At 42.6% G+C, this 13,070-nt stretch overlaps 1 protein-coding gene across 3 annotated transcripts in view; it reads right to left on the bottom strand.

Annotated features, from left to right (window-relative positions):
* Positions 1-12,737, bottom strand: part of prmt9 (protein arginine methyltransferase 9) — a 59,982-nt gene extending 47,245 nt beyond the window's left edge. Inside the window, exons 1-2 of one of the 3 annotated variants that reach the window (XM_073042924.1) lie at positions 12,439-12,553; positions 230-309 (exon numbers count right to left, since the gene is read on the bottom strand). In XM_073042924.1, coding sequence (XP_072899025.1) covers positions 230-265 — 36 coding nt within the window. In that variant the 5' untranslated portion in view covers positions 266-309; positions 12,439-12,553. Of the gene's footprint in view, positions 1-229; positions 310-12,438 lie in introns of all 3 variants that reach the window. The other 2 variants (XR_012098649.1, XM_073042923.1) reach the window with 2 other exon arrangements.
* Between the last annotated feature and the right edge of the window lie 333 nt (positions 12,738-13,070).

The raw sequence follows: 13,070 nt of genomic DNA, 5'->3' as shown, positions 1-13,070 counted from the left end.
ATCATGTTGGCCAATTGAAAGTTTTTGAAAAATGTCACAGCCCAAGGATACGGTGTAGGCTATAAAGGATTGAATTGCGGTGAAATTTCATTCTCCTAAGAATGGTGAACCTGTGTAATTCATACCACAAACAGCAGTTAAGGCCATATCGTTAAATATATTCAAGGAAGAATTAAGATTATAGCGCTAATGGCTAAAGAGATCAAGAGAAATGTAAATCAACACGTACAAACAAGCTGGATGAACTCAGCAGGTCGGGCAGCATCTGTTGAAATGAGCAGTCGACATTGTGTTTTCTCTTTCTGTTTACTAAGAGAAAAGTAAAGAAAGCTGGATCATGGTAATGAGTTCAGATGATCCAAATAGTCATTCCCTACTCATAATTTCAGTGTTTAAACAGAGAAGGCTCAAAAGCCAAATTAATGTTCATGTTTGCAGAACCAACATCACAATGGCTGCTGATTCTTCACCTCTACCATTCAGGTGCACCCTTTAGGCAAGTCTATCAGCAAACTCTGTTTGTAGAATTTTCATAATTTCAGAGATTATAAATTAGAGCTCCACTTCAGCGCTTCACCATGCTATCGTCATGAAGCTGCCATGCTTCGAAAACTGTTAACACTGAGCTGTAGGTACCCAGCCCATTTTCTTCTATAATAAGTATTTTAACCTACTTTTGGCTTGTACATCTTCTATAAATAAGTTATCTTGGGTTGGTGGGGAGGAGCAGTGTGTGAACTAAGTGCTTACATATACCTGTGACGATGGGTAAGTGTAAGGAGTTATGGAACAGTGCTAACTAGGTGAGGCCTATAAAGCTAATGCAGAAGGCGCACAGGATCTACAAAAACCTTAGGCTATGGCACATGCTGTTAAAAACATGGGGAAAGTTTCCAGAAAGAAATGTAGATAAAATGACAACCATATACATTAAACATAGTAGAAGTACAGTACATGTTGCTAACTGCCATCATCTGAGTGAAACAATTCTAATGTGGACAACAACAGAAATTTTATCTTTAAAAGATTTGATATACTCCAGGTATTCACAAGAGAGTTACATTTTAATAATTTTGTCCCCATGTCCCGTTTATCATTCCCTTTGAGTATAAGCACATTTAAAATGCTATCAAGAACATTTGGTAGAATCCATGAAGTTGGGAGAAGGTTGTTGGTTAGGAATCAATAGATAAAAAATGAGTAAATGATTGGGGAAGTTGTGCCGTGCACCCAGGGATCTCTACTAAGACCTAGGTTATTCAATATAGTTATAAATAATTTAATAAAGTACAGTAATAGCTTCATATCCAAGTTGCAACTCCAGACTCAAATGGCTATCTCAACCACTCTTCTGGCCGGCTGGTGGTACAATGGCATCAGCGCCAGACTCCAGAGCGAAGGTTCCCAAGTTCGAATCCAAGTCGGGCCATCCCCAAGCACGCTTTCCATCCGTGCCAGGTTGAGTGTCAAGCTAGCCACTCGGCCTCGTAAAAGAAAGGGCCAAGTCAGGAATGTTCATATCATGACACGGTTAATCCAAAAGGAGACCAATCCTGACACCACGCGCTAGACAAGAATGGCTGACCGTTCGGTGCGACGCGCTAAAAAAACACTCCTCCCACCTGTTTCCTGCGAGGACTCTTTCCCCAGCTTCTCTGGCTCCTTCATATCTATTCTGATAATGATACTTTCCATACCCGTGGTTCTGAAGTGTTACCCTTTACCATTAACTATGGTTTCTCCTACAGAAATGCTGATAAGGTTCTCAGCCACATCAGCGCTAACTCTTGCACTTCTGGTGTCAACCCCCACCCAGAGCAAGAAAAAACTTCTACCTTCCATTCCACTAACCCATACATTCGGTCAATCACCCTCCACAACACCCAGTGAAATACCACCAAACACATTTTCACCTCCCTTCCCTTTTTCAGCATCTCTGATGATCCATTGAGCCATTGCTTCCGAAACTTCCACTCTTCCATTTTCACCAACACTCATTTCCCTTCTTAAGGCACTTTCCTATCAACTGCAAGACATCTAATACCTGTCCTTTAACATCTTCCCCCCCTTCATCCAAGACACAATTATCCTTTCCAGGTGAAGCAGCAATCACTTGCATGTATTCCGTATTAGTGCACTGCATTCAATGCTTATGATGAGATCTGTCACACTGGATAAACCAAACACATATTGACTGACAGCTTTGCAAAATGCATCCACTCAGTCTGTTTTCAGCTGCCTTCGCTTTAATTCTCCATCCTACCCCCACACTCACTTGTCACTTTAGCATCTTATATTTCTCCAATAAAACTCAATATCAAAGAAGAGCATTTCATCTCTGCAATGGGCTCATTATTCCCTCAGACACAACACTGAATTTAATAACTTTAGATACCACTTTTTTCAAATTTGTGCAGCACTATCATTCAAGGTTATCAACTTATTAAAGTTAACTCATTTTTCTCTTTCCACTGACATGCTGCATAATTCTAGTATTCTATTTTATTTTAAAGTTTCAAAGACTTCACTGTTATGTATCTCATAGTCCTGGCATCCACGTTGCATTGTATTTTCTCCTCTTTCTAGTTACTTCTCTCCAGACAGCATCTGCAATTAATGAGCTAGCTCCACCTTCTTTCAGCTGACATTTACATGTTTTCTTTTCAATCCGATCCTGTTTTCCCAAAGTGAAACAAATAAGTATAGCAAATGCTTAAACAAAATCTGTCATAAGAAACACAAGTAAGATTTCTGGAGGAACTCAGCAGGTCAGACAACATCTATGGAAATGAATAAACAATCCTGAAGAAAGGTCTCCACCTAAAATGTGAACTGTTTATTCATTTCCAGAGATGCTGCCTGACCTGCTGAGATCCTCCAGCATTTTGCGCGTGTTGCTCTGAGTTTCCAGCATCTGTAGAATCTCTTGTGTCTACCATATAGATTAGATTGGAAACAGATTAGCCATTAGCAAATACGTAGGAATATGCCAAAAATATAAAGGGGATTTGGGATTAAGCATCAGTTTGAAAGGCAAAGACAACAGTAGATTAAAATGTTTTCCATTATAATGATGTGAAAGAATTGATATCTCAAACAGGTATCAACTAAGGCTGCATTTAAAAAGCTAATTGCTAAATTACTTCCAGCAAATATCCACAAGCATCACAAAGAACTTGAATTATATCCCGACATAATTCAGAAGGGAATCCTAGATGCACACAGCAAAGATTTTTTTAATTAGTGTGAAAAGGGAATGACATCAACAAATTTATGGTTGGCATTATATAAGAACTATTATAAATAGAGAAATTCTGGTTGGGCTGCAAAAAGGCATAGACGTTAACAGATTTTAAAAGAACATAAAAACTTAAGTAACCACAAGATCCAAGTACCACAAGTACCTGCTGAACTTGTAAACATCATTATGATTAAATCTGAAATTTGACAAAAAAGCTGATATGGGAATGAATAAGTATTCCATAACAAACATGTGAATATAACCAAAGTTCCAAATAAATAAAATTAATAAACAAATAAATACTAACAGGAGATGAATTGCTGGAAATCAATAACCAGATTATCTTCTAGAGCCAAGGGTGTACCTGAGATACATAATATGTACTTTAAAACTGTCTACACAATCAGAAAAGTATGCTAAAATACAACATGATGGAATATAAATAAGCAGGCATTCAAAGGTCGATTCAAATAGAAAAGTCTTGGTTTACTGAGGGATAGAAAGATGGATATGGTGATTCTGGCCAGTTTTCCAGCATTTCAAAGAACTCTTCTTCTTAAACACAAAGTACACTGCAGATGCTGTGGTCAAATTAACACAAAGAAAAGCTGGATGAACTCAGCAGGTCAGGCAGCATCCGTTGAAATGAGCAGTCAACATTTCGGGCCGAGACCCTTCGTCAGGACTCTTCTCCTTAAGCAGTCCTTGAGAATCAAGTGCTTACTTGTGAAGTCCAAGGAGGCATATAAGGTCAGTCAGAGACCTGCAGCAGCTTTTAAATGTGGGACAGATCTAGTGTTCCAATGAACACCACCCCACAGAATGATAATTCAGTATATCATTCTTGATCCTTCAGCCCAAGCACCTGCAGATACATTCCCCTCTGTACTCTAAAGAAAGGCATCTGTGCTCTGCAATGTCAGGAACAATACTTAGCTGTCCCCAGTGATGCCTCCACAGAAGTGATTTACCCATGGCTTAGAAACATAGAAAACCTACAGCACAATATAGGCCCTTCGTTCCACAAAGCTGTGCCAAACATGTCCTTACCTTAAAACTACCCATAGCCCTCTATTTTTCTAAGCTCCATGCGTCCATCCAGGACTCTCTTAAAAGACCCTACCACTTCCACCTCCACCACTACCACTGGTGGCCCAATCCATGCACTAAAATCCATCCAAAACTTACTCTAGACCGATTGCAAGGCATCCTCAAGGGTGAGGGTGAACAGCCGGAAGTGGTAGTGTACGTCAGCACAAATGACGTCGGGAAGAAGAGGAAAGAAATTCTCTGCAGCGTGACTTCAGAGAACTCAGAAGAAGGCTGAAAAGCAGGACCTTCAGGGTGGTTATCTCCAGTTTGCTTCCAGTTCCTTGTGCTGGTGAGGGCAGGAACAGGGAGACAACAAGTGTATGGGACATTGGAAAAAATGTTGAATTTCCCCATGGGGATGAATAAAGTATCTATCTATCTATCATATGCGAGGAACTGGTGTGGCAAGCAGGGTTTTAGATTCTTAGACCACTGGGCTCTGTTTTGGGGTAAGGATGAATTGTACAAAGGAGACAGGTTGCACCTTAACAGGCGGGGGACCAGCATTCTGGCAGGCAAGTTTGCCACTGCCACACCGGTGTGTTTAAACTAATAAGTGGGGGGAGGAGACGAACTGGAAATATAAAGATGGAGTTAAAGTGAAAGAAAGAATAAGAAAAGTTAAGGAAGACAACAGAATTAAAGGAGCAGAAAGCTCAGGAAGAGATCGGAGAGTATGGCCAAGTACAATAGGGATCGATGTGAGAAGCGAGGGGAGTAATGGATTAAAAGTACGGTATTATATATGAATGCATGGAGTATAAGAAATAAAGTGGATAAGCTTGAGGCTCAGTTGGAAATTGGCAAATATGATGTTGTAGAAATAACAGAGACATGGCTGCAAGAGGACCAGGGCTTGGGAAATAAACATTCAAGGGTATATGTCCTATCGAAAGGACAGACAGGTGGGCAGAGGGTTGGGGTGACTCTGCTGGTGAGGAATGAAATTCAGTTCCTTGCAAGGGGTGACACAGAATCAGGAGATGTAGAGTCAGTATGGATAGAACTGAGAAATTTGTAAGGGCAAAAAGACCCTAATGAGAGTTATCTACAGGCCCCCAAATAGTAGCCTGGATATAAGGTGCAAGTTGAATCGAGTGAAAATTAGCATGTTGCAAAGGTAATGCTGCAGTTGAAATGGGGGATTTCAACATCCTGGTAGACTGGGAAAATCAAGTTGGTACTGGACCCTAAGAAAGGAAGTTTGTGGAGTGCCTCCGAGATGGATTCTTAGAGCAGCTTGTACTGGAGCCTACCAGGGAGAAGGCAATTCTGGATCTAGTGTGTGTAATGAACTGGATTTGATAAGAGAACTCGATGTAAAGGAGCCATTAGGAGGTAGTGACCATAATATAAGTTTTAATCTACAATTTGAGAGGGAGAAGGGAAAATCAGAAGTGTCAGTATTACAGTTGAACAAAGGGAACTATGGAGCCATGAGGGAGGAACTAGCCAAAGTTGACTGGAAGGACACCCTAACAGGGATGACAGTGGAACAATGGCAGGTATTTCTGGGAATAATACAGAAGGTGCAGGATCAGTTCATTCCAAAGAGGAAGAAAGATTCTAATGAGAGTAGGGGGTGACCATTGGTGACAAGGGAAGTCAAGGACAGTATAAAAATAAAAGAGAAGTATAACAAAGCAAAGATGAGCGGGAAGCCAGAGGATTGGGAAACTCTTAAAGAGCAACAGAAGATAACTAAAAAGGCAATACAGGGAGAAAAGATGAGGTACGAAGGTAAGCTAGCCAAGAATATAAAGGAGGATAGTAAAAGCTTCTTTAGGTATGTGAAGAGGAAAAAATTAGTTAAGACCAAAGTTGGGCCCTTGAAGGCAAAAACGGGTGAATTTATTAGGGGGAACAAGGAAATGGCAAATGAGTTGAGCAGGTACTTTGGATCTGTCTTCACTAGGGAAGACACAGACAATCTCCCAGATGTAATAGTGGCCAGAGGACCTAGGGTAACGGAGGAACTGAAGGAATTTCACATTAAATGGTGTTGGGTAGACTGATGGGACTGAAGGCTAATAAATCCCCAGGGCCTGATGGTCTGCATCGCAGGGTACTTAAGTGGCTCTAGAAATTGTGGATACATTGATAATCATTTTCCAATGTTCAAAAGATTCAGGATCAGTTCCTGAGGATTGGAGGGTAGCTAATGTTATCCCACTTTTTAAGAAAGGAGGAAGAGAGAAAACAGGGAATCATAAACCAGTTAGCCTGACATCAGTGGTGGGGAAGATGCTGGAGTCAATTATAAAAGATGAAATAGCAGCATATTTGAATAGCAGTAACAGGATCGGTCCGAGTCAGCATGGATTTACAAAGGGGAAAGCATGCTTGACTAATCTTCTGGAATTTTTTGAGGATGTAACTATGAAAATGGACAAGGGACAGCCAGTGGATGTAGTGTACCTGGACTTTCAGAAAGCTTTTGATAAGGTCCCACATAGGAGATTAGTAGACAAAATTAGAGCATATGGTATTGGGGGTAGGGTACTGACTTGGATAGAAAATTGGTTGGCAGACAGGAAACAAAGTGTCCGAGATGGACCAATTGAAGTTGAGGGCTGGGTGGAACTTAGAGGCAAAATCAATGAAATTGACAAGCTCAGCATGGGTGCAGGAAGCAGCACCAATGCTGTCGTCAATGTAGCAAAGGAAAAGTTGGGGAGCAGTACCAGCATAGGTTTGGAGCATAGACTATTCCACATAACCAACGAGGCAGGCATAGCTGGGGCCCATGCGAGTGCCCATAGCTACAGCCTTGGTCTGAATAAAGTAGGAAGAGCCAAAAGAAAAGTTACTAAGAGTGAGTACCAGTTCCACCAACCGGAGGAGTGTGGTAGTGTTGGGGAACTGGTGAGGTCTATTGTCAAGAAAGTAGCAGAGGGCTTTGAGGCCTTCTTGATGGGGAATGGAAGCGTATAAGGATTGGACATCTGTAGTGAAAATGAAGCAGTCGGGACCGGGGAAATGGATGTTGTTGAACAGGTGGAGGGCATGGGATGTATCCCGGATATAGGTGGGGAGGGACTGAACTATGAGTGACAAAATGGAGTCCAGGTAGGCAGATACAAGTTTGGTGGGGCAGGACCAAGCCAAAACTATGTGTCTACCGGGACAGTCGGGCTTGTGGATCTTGGGGAGGAGGTAAAACCGAGCAGTGCGGGGTGGGAATTATGAGTTTTTTGGCTGAGGATGGAAGGTCTCCGGAGTTGATAAGGGCGATGATGATACCTGTACCAGATGCCAGCACCCAGATCCCTAGCAGAGCAGCAGTGAGGGCATTTTACACCACATTCCCAGCACAAATGTTTAATCAGTATCAAGATGCTATAATTTACCACCTTGTGGCAATCTGTGAGCACTCTTGCTTCCAGAAATACATCCCAAATATTAAACAAGTTATCAATGTATAACATCCCAAATCAAGAATAGAAAAGAAAATAAACCAACTACTATAGTCCATAATATCCTAATGTGGACACTAAACCCAGAAAAAAAGGCAATTTGAATGTGCAAGGATACAGGAAAATCAAAATGCATCTATTACAGATAAATGTGTATGAATAACCTCATTGATGAAACCAGAGATTCCATGGTACAATAACCATGTGCATCTCCAAATGTCCTGTACAGTACATAAAATATTGTCAAGCAAAATTAAAGCAATTAAATTGACAGTGGTAGCATAGAAATTTTAAAAAAAAATCGAAGATAAGGTAGTTACCCTGATGAGTTGCAGTGTAAGAGGGGAACAAAATCAAAAAGTGTGACAGGTACAGGACTGAGGCGTTATATTTGAATGCATACAGTATACAGAATAAAATAGATGACCTTGTAGCTAAGTTAGACTGGCAAATATGACATCATGGGCATCACTGAATCATGGCTGAAAGAATATTACAGTTGGGAGCTGAACAGCCAAGGATAAACAGTGTATCAACAGGACAGGCAAGTCAGCAGTGGGGGTGGTGTGGCTCTGATCAACAGGACAGGCAAGTCGGCAGTGGGGGTGGTGTGGCTCTGATGGTTATAAAATAAAATCAAATCCATAGAAACAGGTGACATAGGATCAGATGTAGAATCCTTGTGGGTAGAGTTAAGAAACTGCAAGGGCAAAAAGACCCTAATAGGAGTTATACACAGGCCTCCAAATAATAGCCAGAATGTGGGCTACAAATTACAGCAGAAGGTAGAAAAAGCATGTCAAAAGGGAAATGTTATGCTAGTTTCAATATGCAAATATATTGGGGAAAATCAACTTGGTATTGGATCCTAAGAGAGAATGTGTAGAATGCCTACAAGATGGCTTTTTAAAGCAGCTTCTGGTAGAGCTCATGAGGGGATCGGCTGTTCTGGATTGGGTGTTGAGGTTTGAACCAGATTTGGTTCGGGAGCTTTAGATAAAGGAACCCTTAGGAGGCAGTGATCATAATATGATAGAATTCACTCTGCAATTAGAGAGGGAGAAGATAAAGTCAGATGTGTTAGTATTACAGTGAAGTAAAGAGAATTACAGAGGAGCAGGCTAAAGTTGATTGGAAAGTGACACTCGCAATGGCTGAAGTTGCAGGATAGATAAATCCCAAAAAAACAGTATTCTGACGGCAGGCTGACAACCATGGGTGACAAGGGAAGTCAAAGCCAACAAAAGAGAGGGCATAGAATAGAGCAAAAATTAGTGGGAAGCTCGAGGATTGGGAAGCTTTTAAAACAGAAGGCAACTGAAAAAGCCATAAGGAGGGAAAAGATGAAATATGAAGGTAAGCTAGCCAACAATATCAAAGAGGGTACCAAAAGATTTTTTAATTATATAAAGAGTAAAAGAAAGGAGAAAGTAGATATTGGACTGCTGGAAAATAACACTGGAGAGGTAGCAATGGGGGACAAGGAAATGGTGGACGAACTGAATAGGTATTTTGCATCAGTCTTCACTGTGGAAGACACTAGCAGTATACTGCAAATAATTCAAGACTGTCAGGGGGGCAGAAGTGAGTGCAGTTGGTATTACTAGGGAGAAGGTGCTTGGGGTACTAAAATGTTTGAAGGTAGATAAATCATTGTACCAGATGGACTACACCCCAGGGTTCTGAAAGAGGTAGTTGAAGAGATTGTGGAGGCATTTGTAATGATCTTTCATGAATCACTGCATTCAGAAATGCCAGAGAACTGAAAAATTGCAAATGTCATCCACTCTTTAAGAAGAGAGGGATGCAGAAGAAAGGAAATTATAAGCCAGGTAGCCTGACCTCAATGGCTGGGAAGATGTTGGAATCGATTGTTAAGGATGTGGTTCAGGGTACTTGAAGGTCCATGATAAAACAGGCTAAAGTCAGCATGGTTTCCTTAAGGAAAAATCTTGGCAGTATGTTAGAACTTGTTGAGGAAATAACAAGCAGGATAGAGAAAGGAGTATGTTGTATACTTGGATTTTCAGAAGGCCTGTAACAAGGTCTATGCCAGTGGTGTAGTGGCATTCGCACCAGGACTTCAGAAGGAGAGGTTCTGGGTTCGAATCCGGCCAGCTCCTTCTCACCCGTGCTGGGCTGAGCATCAAGCTAGCAACTTGCCTTTGTAAAAAAGACAAATGCTGAAGAACAAACACGAGGAAATCTGCAGATGCTGGAAATTCAAACAACACACACAAAATGCTGGTGGAACACAGCAGGCCAGGCAGCATCTATATGGAGTTCTCCCTATAGATGCTGCCTGGCCTGCTGTGTTCCACCAGCATTTTGTGAAATGCTGAAGAAATAGCTTGGTTGCCACTCGATGCACCTAGTGGCGCAGGAAGAAATTTTAACAAGGTGCCGCACATGAGGCTGCTTAACAAGATAAGAGCGCATGGTATTACAGGAAAAATACTAGCATGGATAGAGGATGGGAATCTTTTCTGATCAGCTACCGGTGATTAGTGGTGTTGGGACGGCTTGTTTTTACCTTGTATTTCAATGATTTGCATGATGGAATTGATAGCTTTGTTCCCAAGTTTGTGGAAGATACGAAGATAGGTAGGGGGTCAGGTAATGTTGAGGAAGCAGGGAGTCTACAGGAAGGACTTAAACAAATTGAGAGAATGGGCAAAGAAGTAGTAGATGGAATATACTGTAGCACAGAGAAATGCATGATGCACTTTGGTAGAATGAATAAAGACGTAGACTATTTTCTAAATGGGGAAAAAATTCAAAAATCAGAGATGCAAAGCAACTTGGGAGTCCTTGTACAGGATTTTCTAAAGATTAATTTGCAGGTTGAGTCAGTGGTAAGGAAGGCAAATGCAACATTAGCATTCTTTTGAGAGGACTAAAATAGTAAAGGTGTAGCTTAGGAGGACGATGACTTCTAACAGCGACTCCTTTGCTTGCATCTTCGGAAACAGCTCTATTTCTATCTTTAATATCTCTTTTTTTTCTTTTCAGGATTCTTTTGAAGACCCTGACTTGGAGTTACACACTGACTTCAGTTCTTTTCCGGAATGGGACCTGCTCTCGGGGTCTCACAACTGGCCACTCACGTGGCCTGGAAGACTAGTGTGCCAGATTTTCGTGGCTCTGGAGGTGGGCAGGCTCGAGGTCGGTGCCACTGCCTAGTGCGTTGTGGGAGATGGAAAATCGAAAGCAGCAAGCTGGCTGCTGGCTGTGTGTCCAGAGACTTGAGTTCTTTGGGCACAGAGCTTGGAAAAAGCAACACAACAGACTTATAACACAATAAATAAGCGAGTTGTTTTGTTATGTCTCCCCTCTCACTGTGAAACAGGGACACCTTTTTCTCCCTTATTAGGGAGAAAGAGATCCTGTAGTATGTCAAATTACTGGGTGAACGAGTCGTCTTTGAGGTACTGCAAGTCTGTGTCTTTTTTATGCTTCGCTGCACGCTTGTGCTCGGTGGGGGGTGTTGATGCTGTTTTGCTCGTGGGGGGGTCATTGTTTGCTGCTGCTTATGCATGGGAGGGGGGAACTTTGCAGTTCTAACATTTCCTGGTATGAGAACTGCACCAACCTTGATCGCTGGGCACTACAGAGTAGTACAGACAGCCCAGCACATCTGTAGATGTGAACTTCCCTCCAATGACAACATTTATAGCAGCAAGTGCAGAAAGAAGATCATCAGGGCCACCAGTCACCTCAAACATAAACTGTTTCAGCTGCTTCCATCTAGCAAATGCTACTGCAGCATTAAAGCCAGGACCAATAGGCTACAGGACAACTTCATTCTACAAGCCATTACACTTTTAAATTCACATGTCTGTACATTGCAATGGAGTCATAATCCAAAGATTTTTATTCCCTCACGTTGTGGGATGGATGTAAGATTTAAATGAATTCTAATATGTTTGCTACAAAATTGAGTAAAGATACTTACTCATCTACTCTGTTAGTACTTAATGAAGAAGGACAAGGAAGCAGGTCACGGGAATATCAATACTTGAAGGATCCAAGACACAGAACTCAATTAGGAATTATATTGCCAGCCTTTTTATTATTGCTAATTGTAAATCTCTAGACTCCAATTCTAATAGCGCCATAGGGTTATCTTCACTCACGAGAGCCTCTCACACCACCTTCTCAGGTACAGTTAGGAATAAACAATAAACTCCAGCAATGGCCAGAACCCAAAATGAATTCAGAGTTAAGTGGAATCAGCCTAAATAGGAAGGAAGCATGGGACAGGGCAGGCAGAGCAACATCCTTCTCGGGAATTAGTTTTTCTATGAAAAACTAGCAGTTCCATCGGGACAACTTTGATGGAGATCAAGAAGGCAACTCCTGGAAGCACTTCAGTCTGATTAAGGGTCTCGGCCGAAACGTCGACAGTTTATCCATGTCCATAGAGGCTGCCCAATTTCTACCTGCGTTTTGTATTTGTTACTCTGAACTAACAGTATCTCCAGAATAGCTTGTGTCCTGGAAACAATCGACAGGTCAGGCAGCACCATATTTTCTATTTTTCGCTCTTGTGAGATACTACCTGACCTGTCGATTGTTTCCAATGGTTTCTGCTTTTGTTTCCGATTTCTTGCAGTCATTTGATTTTTCAGCGTCTACTTCCAAGCCCGCACCCCTAATGACAGACACTCCAGCACCAGCCCCACTCACCCTGATGATTTCCTTCAACTCGGGCGCCAGGTTCAGCAACAACAGGTAGTGGGCGAACGCCGTGCCGAAGTCTCCGCTCTCCAGGTAATCCTGGGCGCTCTGCAACGAGCGGTAAACCAGGCGCACCCGTCCTCGGCTGCTGCTGCTGCTGCTGCCATTGCCGGCACGTCGCCCAGACCTGCGAGCCGACATGAGAACAGACGGCGGTCCGGGGAGCTGATAGTGAAGCCCACGGATTCCGGCCGGGGGACACAAATACGGAAGCGCAGCACAGTTACCGCGCCGGGGGAAACGTGGTGCTGTAGAATAGTTCCCAGTCCCTCCACCCAACATCTCCCGCTAACCACTCCACTCCCCCCCCCCCCATTGTACAGTACACCAGCCTATACTCACCCCGACCTTCAACCCCTCTCACCTCTAAGCTCACTCCCACCTATCCCCCACAACTTTTCCCCCTCACCCCCAAAATTTCTCCCCTTCCCCCACCACCACTTCTCCCTTCTCCCACCCCCACACCTAACTCCAACCTCAAAAACTCATCCCCACAACTTCTCCCCTCCTAACGTACTCTCACAATCCCTCCCCTCCCCCACGCCTCACCCTCAAGCTCAACCCCTCCCTCCACCTCACTA

This window comes from Hemitrygon akajei, chromosome 4 (assembly GCF_048418815.1).
Source record: "Hemitrygon akajei chromosome 4, sHemAka1.3, whole genome shotgun sequence".
Classification (NCBI taxonomy): Eukaryota; Metazoa; Chordata; class Chondrichthyes; order Myliobatiformes; family Dasyatidae; genus Hemitrygon; species Hemitrygon akajei.
The sequence above is the reverse complement of the archived record's forward strand: the minus strand, read 5'-3'. Positions and strand labels throughout refer to the sequence as shown.